The following is a 12,048-nucleotide window of genomic DNA, read 5'->3' on the forward strand; positions in this document are numbered from 1 at the left end:
TTTTCTTCCTTCTTCTAATATCGAGTCAACGCGTCGTAAGAACGTAACGTGATTCTTGAACGATTTAAAGACCCAAGATTCGTTCTTCCCTTTTTGCTTTCTTCGCAAAAGATCGATGCAACGAAATTCAAACCGCGTGGACTCGCTAACGTCGACTGACACCACACGACCAAACCGACCCCTGTCACTGCTTCGAAGCAGAAAGACCCTCCCCCTTTTCCCACTCGCCGATCACGTTAAACGATCGCGACGTCGACGGCGGCGGCGGCGGCGACGGCGACGTTCGAAAAAGAGGAAAAGAGAGATACGCGGAAGACAAGAAAGGTCAAAAACGTCAACGACAAAAACGAGTTTACTTACCATCGATGATGAGCATTTTTTCTTCGCAAAGAAATTCATCTGGCTCGGCACGATCCCTTTTCAATTTGACACCTGTAACGAGAAAGACGAAAGAGCTCATTCCAACGAGTTCGCACTAACGGAGGAAAGGAGGAAACGCGAGAACGCGCGTTTCGTATCGCGCGTTAACGGCCGAATCCACAGGTCGATAAAGAATGAAAAATTGAAAGAGCCGCATCTCCACGTGATGCAAGGGGGAGAGAGAGAGAGCGTGTCGAGGATAATAGAAGAGAGGGGAAAATCCGAGTAGCAGCTCGCGCGCTAGTGGAAGAGGCGAACGACGAGGGAGCCGGTGTCTCCTATCTCTCTCTCTCTCTTGCTTTTCTCCCATTCCCCCTCAATGGCAGGTCAGGAAGAAGGACGGAACCGGCAACGTCGTGGATTGATCAGACTGCCACGCGGTCTGTCCCGCGTGGTGGGGGTTCGCCGGGGACAAGGAGCATGCGCGATGCACGCGCTCCGTATGCACTCCGCGCGTATGCGCCGCTTCGCTTATAACCGCCGCATTCGTAGCCGCGTGCTCTTCGCTCTTTTTCTCGTCCGCTGCGCGCGCTCCCCGTACGCGCCGCGAGTCGCTACCCCTCTCCCCTCGCCAGCCTTCTCGCTCGATCCCATTCTCGCTCACGCCATTTTACTCTTCTCCCCTCTTTCTCTCCTCGAGAGGAGACACCACGTCGACGCGAGCTTATCGCTCTCGTCGTCGCTCGGACGTTTGCGCGAACCCCTTTGGATCGTTTCCCACGAGATCGGTTCTTTCAAAGAGACGAGTGGCGAAGAAACCAACGATGGACGACTGTTAAGGAAATGGAACGAACGATGTACGAGCAGAGAGAGAGAGAGAGAGAGAGAGAGTAAAAAGGTGCGCGTATAATGTTTTTACGGCCAATGGGAGTAGGTGGCGCGCGAGCACGTGAATGAAGCGCAGAAAATCTGTCGTAGTTTCTAAAGTCACTGACCGGGGGTTCCTTTCGCTTCCCCTCCGACGGCAGGCACGTTCCAGGTCTTTAGCCCCCTCCTCTGGCAGCGTCGATCGGCGCTTAGCACCACGGTCACCGTGCCCACCCCTCCCCTTCTCTCCTCTCCGCTCCACTCCACTCCACTACACTCCACTTCTCTTCGCTCGTCGGTGAGCACTATCGCTTGCCCGGACCTCTACCTTCGACGACACTCGACGACTTAACCGGAGCTCGCCCCGTACGAACCGCTCGCGACCTTCTCCTCCATCGACGACGACGACGACGACGACGACGAAGACGCAAGAGCTACCATCCGACTCGACGCTCGCGTAGAATCGAAACTTTTTTGCCATCCAACATCCATGACCCCTTCGACGATAAATACTTTTACTCGCTCGTTTGCCAGTCAGCCCTCCCACCGTGATTCGCGTACGATCGGCGTATCGAGCGATCGAAAGGTATATACCGAAGAGAAAATTTCCAAGGAGAAGAGTAACGAAACGCAGCCGCGCCTTTCTCGCAAGGGGAAACTCGTGTATCTGTGTATGAGTGTGCGTTGTATTCGTACGCGAGCGATAGGCTCGAGGACGGACGAAGGAGGACGGAGAAGCGTGAGGAGTCGTCGAGATGCGGCGCGTGGTACTCACCACGTGGCTCGGTAGAATTGTGATGGTTAGAGTGGGGAGCGACGGCGAGCGGGTGATCGGAGGAGGAGGAGGAACTGCTCGCGACGCGCTCCCTCTTCTTCTCCTGCTGCTCGACGAAGCGCGCCGCTTCCAGCAACGTTTCCAGGCTCATTCTTGACGATTCGATCGTCCTCTCGATAACGTTGCTTCGATATCGTCCTTCTTCCTTACGATACCGTCCCAAGGATCGGTATCGCGCCTTTGCGCGACCTACGAATCGTCGTCGTTGTCGCCACTACTCCTTTTTCTTTCTTTCCTTCCGCCGTCGTTGGTTGCTTCCGCCGCCGCCGCCGCCGCCTCCGCCGCCGCCGCCGCCGCCGCCGCCGCCGCCGCCGCCGCCGCCTCCACCACCGCCGTTGTCGATGTCGTTCTTATCGTCGCAGCTAATTCCTCTACCGATGCCGTTGACGTTACTACTGCCGTCGTTGTATCCGTTACTGCTACCCACCGCGGCGAATGGCCAATCTGCGTTGAACAGAAAACGCGCTGTTACACGTTCGTCGATCCGAACGAATTTTAAAAAGGGGAACGACGAGGAGCTGCGAGGTCGAACAACGAAAGCCATCGGCAAAAGAGCGAGAAGAAGGAGAGCGAGGAGGACGAGAGAAAACGTTCCTACGCGAATCTTTCCTTTTCGCTCGTCGTCTCCTTTCGTCGTAGAAAGCGAACGAAGGTACGTCGCTCGACGGCCTCGTCGCGTCGAGCCTCTCTCCTATTGGTTTCTCGTTAGCTTCGCGTTCGTTCTCCTTCTCAAAAGTTCGATCGAACGGAGCAATTTGAAAATTTATCGTGTTGTGGAACGCGACTGGTAGCGCGTCCCAACATACGTCACGTGACTTAGGCGTGACGTAATGCGGAGCGCGCGGGAAGCGTCGCTTCGTCCCCTCCCACGCGGCACGAGCGGAAAGGGACGGCGGAGCGAGAAGTTTTAACTCGCACGCGAACGTTCCATCCTCTCGTCGTCGTCGTCGTTATCTTTTTCTCGTATCGTTGAAACGAGCAACACACAGAGAGAGAGAGAGAGAGATTCTCTCCTTCGAACGCACCGCCGCCGCGCGCCAAGTAAAAATTGGATGAAACTTTGTCAAACCTATGGCAGTTTTTGGTCCAGAGAACAAAATCCCGACGGCTAATCAATCTTTCATTCGCGATATCAACGATACCCGGAGATCGAGCGATCGACGTCGTTCGCTCGCAGCACGTTCGAATCGACGCATTCTCCTTCCGCGCGTCTCTTGGAAACGTCTCTCGCTTTGAAAATTACCATCGTACGCCGACGAGAGAGGTAAAGTGTCGCGAGGAAAATGCGATCGTCGGTGTTCGGTCCGTCGCTCGAACCGCGTAACTTCGAGCCTAGAAACGAGTCGAGGACGACTTTTGCACGGCTCGACGTTGCGCGCGAGGGGAGGGAAGAGAAAAGAAGCCCGGACGAGGGTACGGACGAGCGCGGAGAGGGGAGGCACGACGCACGACGAGACAAGAGGCGGGAAAGGCGAAGCGAGGAACGAGGTTTCGGCGTTGATTCGAACAGCGGGGGATATCCGCGTAAATCGTGACAACGAACACGCCAAACTTTCGAAGAATGCGACCGAACTCGTACGGAAATAGGAAGGAAAAGAAAAAGGGACACGAGGCGGTGGGTAACGTCGGACGGCAGGAGAGCGACGAAAGGGCGAAAGGGGACGGGAGAAGAGGAGCTCGCGATCGCAGAGTATTCGGGGGTCGCCGCGCGATAATTCAAGAAGCGGCGCCGCGCGAGACGAGGAGACGCGTCGAGCAGAGCTCCTTATAAACTGACAAAGCGACACACGCACGCATACGCTCGCGACGTATCCGCCGACGCACGTACCGCCGGCCAATCGGAGCTCCTCGTGCCGTGACGTCATGGCCTCGAGTATTCGCCCATTGGTCGAATCTATTATGGCACGGAAAACACGCCACGCAACCACCTATACGCTTACACAGACACGCGCGCACACGCGCGATAACGTTAGAGACATAACACGTACGACACGATGCGCGTACTCTGCACGAACGTCGATCAAATAGGCGAGATAGTCTCTCTCTCTCCCCGATAGAATAACGATCTACGGTAGCTTCCTCTCACTGACGAGCAGCGGGCGTGGTGATAACGAGGAAAGCTTACGTAGAATGCACCGAGAGAGTAGCTCGTACGTCCGCGACTTTGTACCGCAACACGGTGAGAGTCAACGCGCGCGCGCGCGCGCGCGCACGCACGCACGCACGCACGTACGTACGTACGCGAGCGTACTCACACTCGCGCGCTCTCGTGCACACAGGCACGGGCGCGCGCGCGCGCGCGCGTATCTACGTACGTAGCACTCACACACGGTTCTGACACTCTTTCGAAGAAAAGGATAAGGTTGAGACGGAGGAGAAAGAGGTAATTATAAGAGCGAGCGACAGAGAGAGAGAGAGAGAGACGCAAAAGAAAAGAGTGCGAGAGAGATCGATCACTCTCGCGATTATTTCCGCGCGTCATATCTCTTCTCTCTCTCTCTCTCTCTCTCTCTCTCTTTCACACACACACACACGCCACACACTTTTTCTCGCGCTCGCTCGCTCGCTCGCTCGTTCGCTCGCTCTCTCTCTCTCTCTCTCTCTCTCTCTCTCTCTCTATCTATCTTTCTCCTCTTGTCAAACGTACCGTAGAGACAGACGCAAAACCGAACACGAGGGAGGAGTACGTTTCGCGTTAACCGAGCCACCGGTCGTCCCTAGACGTTTCGGAGCACACACGATGGTTATAACCTGATCGATCTGGCGCGTGGCAGAAACATTTTACAAGTGTTAACCACTGCGCATCAACAGCCATGCTTGCTTGGCCACGATTCACGTGTCTGGGCTCCGACTTACGGGCCAATGGTAGTGCGTTTCGTGACGTCATCCTGCTCTATCGACCAATGAACGCGGCCCATGTGACGCAGCAGTTCGGCTGGGCGTGTGAGAGTAGTGTCGAGCTCCCTGCATATCTCGTCGCCCGTTACCCAGTGCACTTTTTTCAGCATTTTTTCGACGAACCTTTCGCGATTATCGTTTCGACGACCGATCGAAATATACGCGAGTTTCGCTAATGTCTTACGATCGTCCGGTAAATTGCCGGGTGTTGTAAGAAAAGCTTTCGTACTAGGCTCTTACCTTTCGCGTCGACGCCAGAACGGAGCTGAGTATCGCGCACGCGAGAAAGAGACAGAATGAAAGAGCCGAAGGGTGGGGGTAGCACAGGGAGAGGGAGAGGGAGAGATGAGACGAGAGGAGGAGAACGGGAGAGGGAGAAAGAGAGAGGTATCGTACGCGCAGAGCACACCCGACACCCGGCTGGCCCGGGCAAATACTCGCTCCGATCTTGGCGGCGTCACTCTCTGCCACCTTTTGTCACGTTCTTTCTCTGTCACATGGATCATCGCCGTGCGCAGTTGCCATATCTCCGGCCGAGAGGCGCGCTTCGTTGTTTACTTAAATGTGTGCGCGCATCGTTTTCGCCTCTCTCACTGTCGTTCTTATAATTACTCCATTTTTCGTCCTACGTTTTCGGTCGTACGTCGAATCGTGCGCGTCTCCGCACAGAGAATCTACTTCGTTTCGACGATCATTTACGCGATTCAAACGAGAAGAGCTAATTCGATTGGGAATTCGTCTACGAACGTCTCTTTTTCTCTTTTCAAGATGTTTCTGAAAATCACGCGTCGAAAATTATTCTCTGCTTTCTTAAACGAGCCGAAACGCCGAAACGGGTAAATAACTCTTACTCGTCGTAGGAATAAAAGGTTTCGTCTAGCCTTTATTACACAAACAATCCTCGAAGAGAATCTTTTACACTGAGAGTTACACTCTTTTACGTACGAGTACTACGTCTAATTTACTAAAATATTATTTGTCGTCTTTGTTCACTCGAGTATAGAGAAAAAAACAATGGATAAATAAACGTTCCCTTTATACGCTGGAGTAGACGGTTCAAGTACGATGGAAGTTTCGATAAATTAAACAATTCGATTCTTATTGTTTACAAACACTCGTACGAGTGTAAATACGATCGAAAGTAACGTAGCTGTAAGAATAAAGATCACGTTTTAACGAATCTTACGAATCAAATATTATCTCTAAAGAATAGAGCTACGACGTTGACGAAACGTCAAAAATATCCTACTACATAGTTCGGTTATCACGAGATGATGTATCATGTATGTATAGATTTATTATTATAGGTATCGTTTCGTACGCAAGCACGCACACACACGCGCGCGCGCGCGCGCGCACGGCCTGTATCGTAACAGAGTAAACAACTTTAAAATTTACTTTGATCGAACTATACGAAATACAACAATGACGTTTGTCGTATACGAATCAACGACGCTACTAGTTTCTTCTTCCAAACGAAACTTTCCCGCACAACGGACTGGCCGCGATTATCCGGATCTCCAGACCTTGCATCCCTGAATTTCTGCATCCGAGACTTCGCAGGAGACAAAGCCTGTGTCAGGTAACGTACGACAGCTTCCAAAAAAAAAAAAAAAATATAAGAAACAGTCTTGCTTCACGAGTTTTTGGGAAAAGTTTATGGCAAGAAGTTGAACTTCGACGAGACGTGTCGTATAATTGATATGATCGGCCGTGCGTGTGTGTCCGTGTGTTTCAACGCAAAATTCTAACGATCCTTCAAATGATTTCCCTCTAATCGTCGAAATTATTACGGGTGATATTGATTTTTAAGCCGTCTTTACGTTTTCCCATTCGCAATTGTTAATTCGTAACACGATGAGAGCAAGAAATACTGATATAACTTTACCTTTCGTAAAACATCGACTCTCTTTGATGCTACATAAATATTAGTTATAGATCTCCGAATAAGAATTCCAAATTATACAGTACAATGTTCTTGAATTTCAAATCTTCCTCATTCGTCGTGTTGTATATCTCGATCGATGTTTACATTCCACTTTAAGCCACTACCTTTAAGGACTCTTTGTTCGAATATTCTATGAAGAAGGATCGATCTATTTTACACAACCCTGAAGCAGAAGGGCGGCCACAGTCTTCTATGGTCACTGCAGCCTGATATTTAATATTCTTCCGTTCGTTGTACAATTTTTTTTTTTTTTTGCAAACGATTACGTTCGATCTATTACGAAGTGATACTAGATGACAACAAAGTACACGTTAAAAAAATCCTCATCGTGCACATCGTACAAGTTGTGAAAACAGAATAATTGAAGACGACTCTTGTTTGTAATTATGTCTTCTCTATTATAAAAACGAATTTACTAAAATTGTAATAAAATACCAATTGTAACTAATGTTTTAACAAAGTATTGGTTATCTACTCAAATTGCTAACATAAAGATGTTTTAGTTCCGTCTTTGGTGCATTTTCGAAAAGGGCTGCTCGATTCTGTCCTTCTCCTTTTTTAACCCAATGCCCGTAAACTCTAAATGCACAGCCATCGATAATCTGTAAAAAAAAGTTTAAAGAGATTGGACAAAGTTCAAACGTAAATAATTAAAAATTGTAACATTTTCAATACCTTTCGCAAGATCTTTATTCTGTAAGGATCGGTGCAAGCCACTTGAGTCGAAAGTGGTTCGGGCGTAATGTGAAGTCGTTTAATACGTATCACTGCTCGAACGCAAAGAATCGCTAACTGAAATCTTCTTCGTGCATTAAATGACTTTGCCTTTAATTCCTGTGCGAATTTAAACGAATTAAGAGAATATAAACGAGTGCTAGCGATTAAATAAAATAAATCAAATTATGTATCATTCCATTTCATAAATGTAACTATGCTAGACCGTTTGCTCCAAATTAATCGAGCGGTTAATCATCGAATTAATTTTTTCGAGACAAATTTGTACGATCGATTCCGTATAAAAGTCGTTCTATGCGATATCGAAATCGATAGAACGCACGCAATCGGATAAAGGCACGCGGAGGCGGTCTTTAAAGAGAAGCTACTAGTCTACTACTAGTTACTTTATGCACAAAAATGGAAAAGCGTGAACATGCGTATTATTGGCGTAATAAAACTTCATTTCTATTGATCGATTATCGTAGCGTTGAATAAGTACTTAGTTGTTACAAAAACATTCCAATCGCAAGTCCATGCATAAGAGAAACAATTTTGAACTCGAGAATAAGAGCGGCGCGTTCTAAAATCTGAGGTGAAAAAAATTGCTCGAGTTACGAGTATCTCTACGCGCAATGATTAATAAATGAAAGACGTTAAGAAAACGGTATCTTGATCCATAAAACGATTGTACAAGTAACGTTAACCCGGAAAAATTATTAATCGTTAGTTATCCCACAAATGGTAGAAGAACGTTAGAATTCGTGTAATCCCAAACAAAAGAATAACAGAAATAATTTACCAAAGCTAATTGAGATATCCTACTCAGACGTCGTGAGTTAGATGACAGTGAACGCTTTAGAGGGGCGATGTCTTGATCCCACAACTGCAACGTTAAGAGTTCTTTACAATATAAAATACGATAATAAAAATTCGAGATGACTTGATCTTGTTAAAATTTCAGTAACTGTCTTTAGTAACTCGTAGAGAAATATAAATTACAGCATTGTTTGAACTGACGTATGTAATTCGTACCTGCGGCCCTTTGTTAGTCAAAAAGAAATTAATTCGTATACATCAATTGGACATAGTTTTGTATAAAATTGCAAATACGTGATGTAAATGATATGCGCAATGGGAAGCGAATGCATTAGAAATAATCGTTAAATGCTACAAACGAATGTGTCATAAAAGCCGTAGTCTTTCATGTTTACATCCAATAATTGTTAATGTTTTTTGCACCGCTGCCGTATTCTAGGCTGGAAATGTAAAACGATACATCGTGTAAACAAAGTTTCGTACGCATACAAAAATATGAGGATTCGCTATAATGGATATGAAACGACAAGAAAAAGAAGAAGAAGAAATGAGAGATGCTGCTTTTTTTTCGTTCTTTAATAATGCTTTTTAACGTAATCATAAAATAAACCAGCGTTGATATAAGCATATAACTAAATACGAAACAATACGATCTTATGCTAAACTATAGGAAATGTTTTTTGAAAACATTTAAGATATAATACATGCTTTGTATATTCGAACTTTACTAACGTTATCCATTAATTTTTCATGAAAATACATACCACTGTATGGAAAAAAGAATGTTCCAATGCTTCTTTTATCGATATTCTTTTTTTTGGGTCAACAACTAACAATTTTCTTATCAAATCTTTTGGAGCTTCTGCAAACACACACACACACATATATATACATATATATATATGAGAGTGCTCGTGCGCGCGCGAGTATACGTACGCAAGAGCAATACGAAATGTTGCAAAAAAAAAAATAAGAATCTTGAAAGAAAAAGGTCTCTCGTTCAACGTTACTCAGAAATAAACTCAGATATATAAATATATAAAAAACATATCACACCTGTGATATCTGCCCATTCTGGAGATGTAAACGAATACTTTCCTTCCATTATATTCCTTAGCATGACCATTTGTTTTCGATGCCAAAATGGGGGACAACCAACTAATAAGGTAAACATAATCACTCCACAAGCCCATCTGAGAAGAGATAAACATTGGCTTGTAGACCCTTATTATGCACATAACGCATACATCATTAGAAAATCAATGGATCACAGTTATGGAATATCCTGCATATATTTTTGTCGGTTAGTTACTTTAAGAAAGTATATGTTGGTTAGGTTAACAAATGACATTTCCTTTGGCGAATGATAAAAGCTTAACTATCGAAAATGGATAATAGCGCTTACATGTCGACTTCAAATCCATAACCATCGGCATTTTCAAACATGTTGCACTTCAAGACTTCCGGTGCTAGATATCCGGGTGTTCCGCACAGATCTACGAATAGAAGCAGAGATAGGTATCCTCCTTTCGTACTTGGACAGACTCCGCAAAAATATACGAAGATTTAACAAACCGTATAATTTATCTCCAGATTTCAACATCCTTGCAAAGCCAAAATCTGTTATTTTTACATTGAGGCTATCGTCGAGCAATATATTTTCTGGTTTCAAATCTCTATGAACTATACCCTGATTATGTACATGCAGAACTCCTTCAAATACTTGTCTCATGATATAACGCGTTTTCTTTTCAGACAGCGTTACGACGGATGTGAGGTAGTCGAATAGTTCTCCATTTTTACAAAGTTCAAAAATTAAAAATATAAACGTGCTAGATTCGAATACGTCATGTAATTCGACTGAAAATTAGACGGATATTAAAATTTAAAAAAAAAACAGCAACATACGTGACTTTGGTAAAATTCATACGGATGATACCACGAGATAACGTCGTAATAAGCTTGATATCCATTTTGAGGACGACAACGGTTAACGTAACAATTAAAGAATCTTACTGATATAAGGGTGTCCAGCTACTCTACGCAAAATATGTACTTCCTGTAACGTAGCATCTTTCATAGTATGGCCTTCGGTAGACTCGTGAGGTTCGTTGCTAATATCTATGATCTTAGCCGCGTATTCTATACCAGTTTCTTTTTCTATACATCTTCTTACAGTCGACGATATCCCTCTGCAACACGAAAAGTCGTCGAAAACTATATTCGGATATAGATAATAGAATACAATTATTGCTATCTTTAGAAATTCAGTGTGGACGCACACATACAATTACATAATAAATATATGCATATACACGCACGCAATGTAATTGTATGCGTGTAACGTACGCATTACAACGCGCGCGCGCGCGCAAGTTACATCTCTTGTATCTCGATATACATACATTTTTTCCCGCAAAAAGATTAATAACAATAATGACGTTACCAACAAAGACGATGGCAACGACGATGGCAACGACGATGGCAATGATAGTGACGACAATAGCGATACCGCTTGTTACACGTATTTGTAACGGTTATCAACGTTTTATGATGAAATCAGGGGCATCGTGCAAATTTAATAGATGTTATTCGAAAAACAGTGGGAACTTTTTAATGGAACATACGACGAACCTTCCAAGAATCTCTTTAGGCTCGTATTTCGCGTAAAATCCCTTTGCGGCGTCCTTGTCTGGCAAAAGGTCATCTCCTTCGTCTTTTGCCATTTTAAACGAGCGATTTGTCTCATTTGCATCACATGGAAAAAGCGCAAATATCTATCGCATGTTCGAAGAGTACAGAGGATACGAGTAGCAACGAAACGGATACTTCACTCGAGACGACCGTCATGTCCACAAGACGCTATCCGTTCGTTTTCGCTCGACGACGATCGCGGTAGTCGAAGCAATTGAAAACTTTGTACGACTCGTAGCGATCGTTCGGACGATCATAAATAATATGGCACACAAATAAAACGTGCATACACTGGTATACACGAAAGAGAATCGTCACGAGGAACGCGAAAAGTGGGGCTTTCGAAAGAACGGGGATGAAGAATAGAACGTGCGAACGTGGTAACACTGGACAAAAATAATAGTGAAATTTAGTACGATATACGAAGCAAAGGGGGCTCTCTTGCGAATTTCGTCGACTCGTGATAAAAGAATCGAATACTGCCTCAATACCATCCGATATCGTAGAGTCGCGAATTGTATCGTCGGATATCGATTAGCCAAAATACCGCGAAAGAATAATTCGATCGATGTATCGACGGTTATTGGAAAAATATTCGTCCGACCAAAGACTACGATTTTAGGATCATGATCTTGACGCATATATCGATAGAACATCGTTGAAGGTAAAAAATAGACGAATAGCGGAGTACACTGTACTCTATTATTGGTTCAAGATCGCCTTCTCGTACGTGTGTACGTACTCGCAATAGCGTTCCGACTTGAACGAAGGTTGGTCACGTGACCCAAGCTCTTTACTATTTTAATTCGCATACTATCGTATATTGCAATTGTTCAACAACTACAAAAACATTTCTCTCTGTACTGCTCTTACGAAATATGATTATTCCAACGATGAAACTATTTAGTAGTAG

At 45.4% G+C, this 12,048-nt stretch overlaps 2 protein-coding genes across 20 annotated transcripts in view; both read right to left on the reverse strand.

Moving 5' to 3' along the window:
- LOC127071967 (max-binding protein MNT-like) overlaps nucleotides 1-5,678 on the reverse strand; it is a 13,786-nt gene extending 8,108 nt beyond the window's left edge. For 7 of the 17 annotated variants that reach the window (XM_051011884.1, XM_051011883.1, XM_051011882.1 and 4 more), the window contains exons 1-3: nucleotides 5,201-5,678; nucleotides 2,003-2,506; nucleotides 361-432 (exon numbers count right to left, since the gene is read on the reverse strand). In XM_051011884.1, the coding sequence (XP_050867841.1) occupies nucleotides 361-432; nucleotides 2,003-2,153 (223 nt within the window). In that variant the 5' untranslated portion in view covers nucleotides 2,154-2,506; nucleotides 5,201-5,678. The other 10 variants (XM_051011888.1, XM_051011886.1, XM_051011880.1 and 7 more) reach the window with 8 other exon arrangements.
- A 139-nt stretch (nucleotides 5,679-5,817) lies between these two features.
- Nucleotides 5,818-11,496, reverse strand: LOC127071987 (phosphorylase b kinase gamma catalytic chain, skeletal muscle/heart isoform). Of its 3 annotated transcripts, none has more exons than XM_051011952.1 (9): nucleotides 11,076-11,496; nucleotides 10,458-10,633; nucleotides 10,017-10,301; nucleotides 9,847-9,937; nucleotides 9,498-9,634; nucleotides 9,206-9,303; nucleotides 8,425-8,508; nucleotides 7,584-7,742; nucleotides 5,818-7,510 (listed from the first exon to the last, which is right to left on the reverse strand). In XM_051011952.1, the coding sequence occupies exons 1-9, from the start codon at nucleotides 11,165-11,167 to the stop codon at nucleotides 7,376-7,378; spliced, it is 1,257 nt and encodes a 418-aa protein (XP_050867909.1). In that variant the 5' UTR covers nucleotides 11,168-11,496; the 3' UTR covers nucleotides 5,818-7,375. The 3 variants fall into 3 exon arrangements, with proteins under 3 accessions (XP_050867909.1, XP_050867911.1, XP_050867910.1); XM_051011954.1 differs by lacking the exon at nucleotides 11,076-11,496 and adding an exon at nucleotides 10,888-11,035; XM_051011953.1 differs by lacking the exon at nucleotides 8,425-8,508.
- Between the last annotated feature and the right edge of the window lie 552 nt (nucleotides 11,497-12,048).

Source organism: Vespula vulgaris, chromosome 24, assembly GCF_905475345.1.
Source record: "Vespula vulgaris chromosome 24, iyVesVulg1.1, whole genome shotgun sequence".
Taxonomy (NCBI): domain Eukaryota; kingdom Metazoa; phylum Arthropoda; class Insecta; order Hymenoptera; family Vespidae; genus Vespula; species Vespula vulgaris.

Excerpts from the sequence above, each read along its gene's own strand:
- LOC127071987 (XM_051011952.1), bottom strand. The coding sequence starts at position 11,167 with ATGGCAAAAGACGAAGGAGATGACCTTTTGCCAGACAAGGACGCCGCA. Across the intron at positions 10,302-10,457 it reads AGCTGGACACCCTTATATCA|TCGAATTACATGACGTATTC; the intron begins GTAAGATTCTTT and ends TCTAATTTTCAG. Across the intron at positions 7,743-8,424 it reads GGATATCTCAATTAGCTTTG|GAATTAAAGGCAAAGTCATT; the intron begins GTAAATTATTTC and ends AAATTCGCACAG.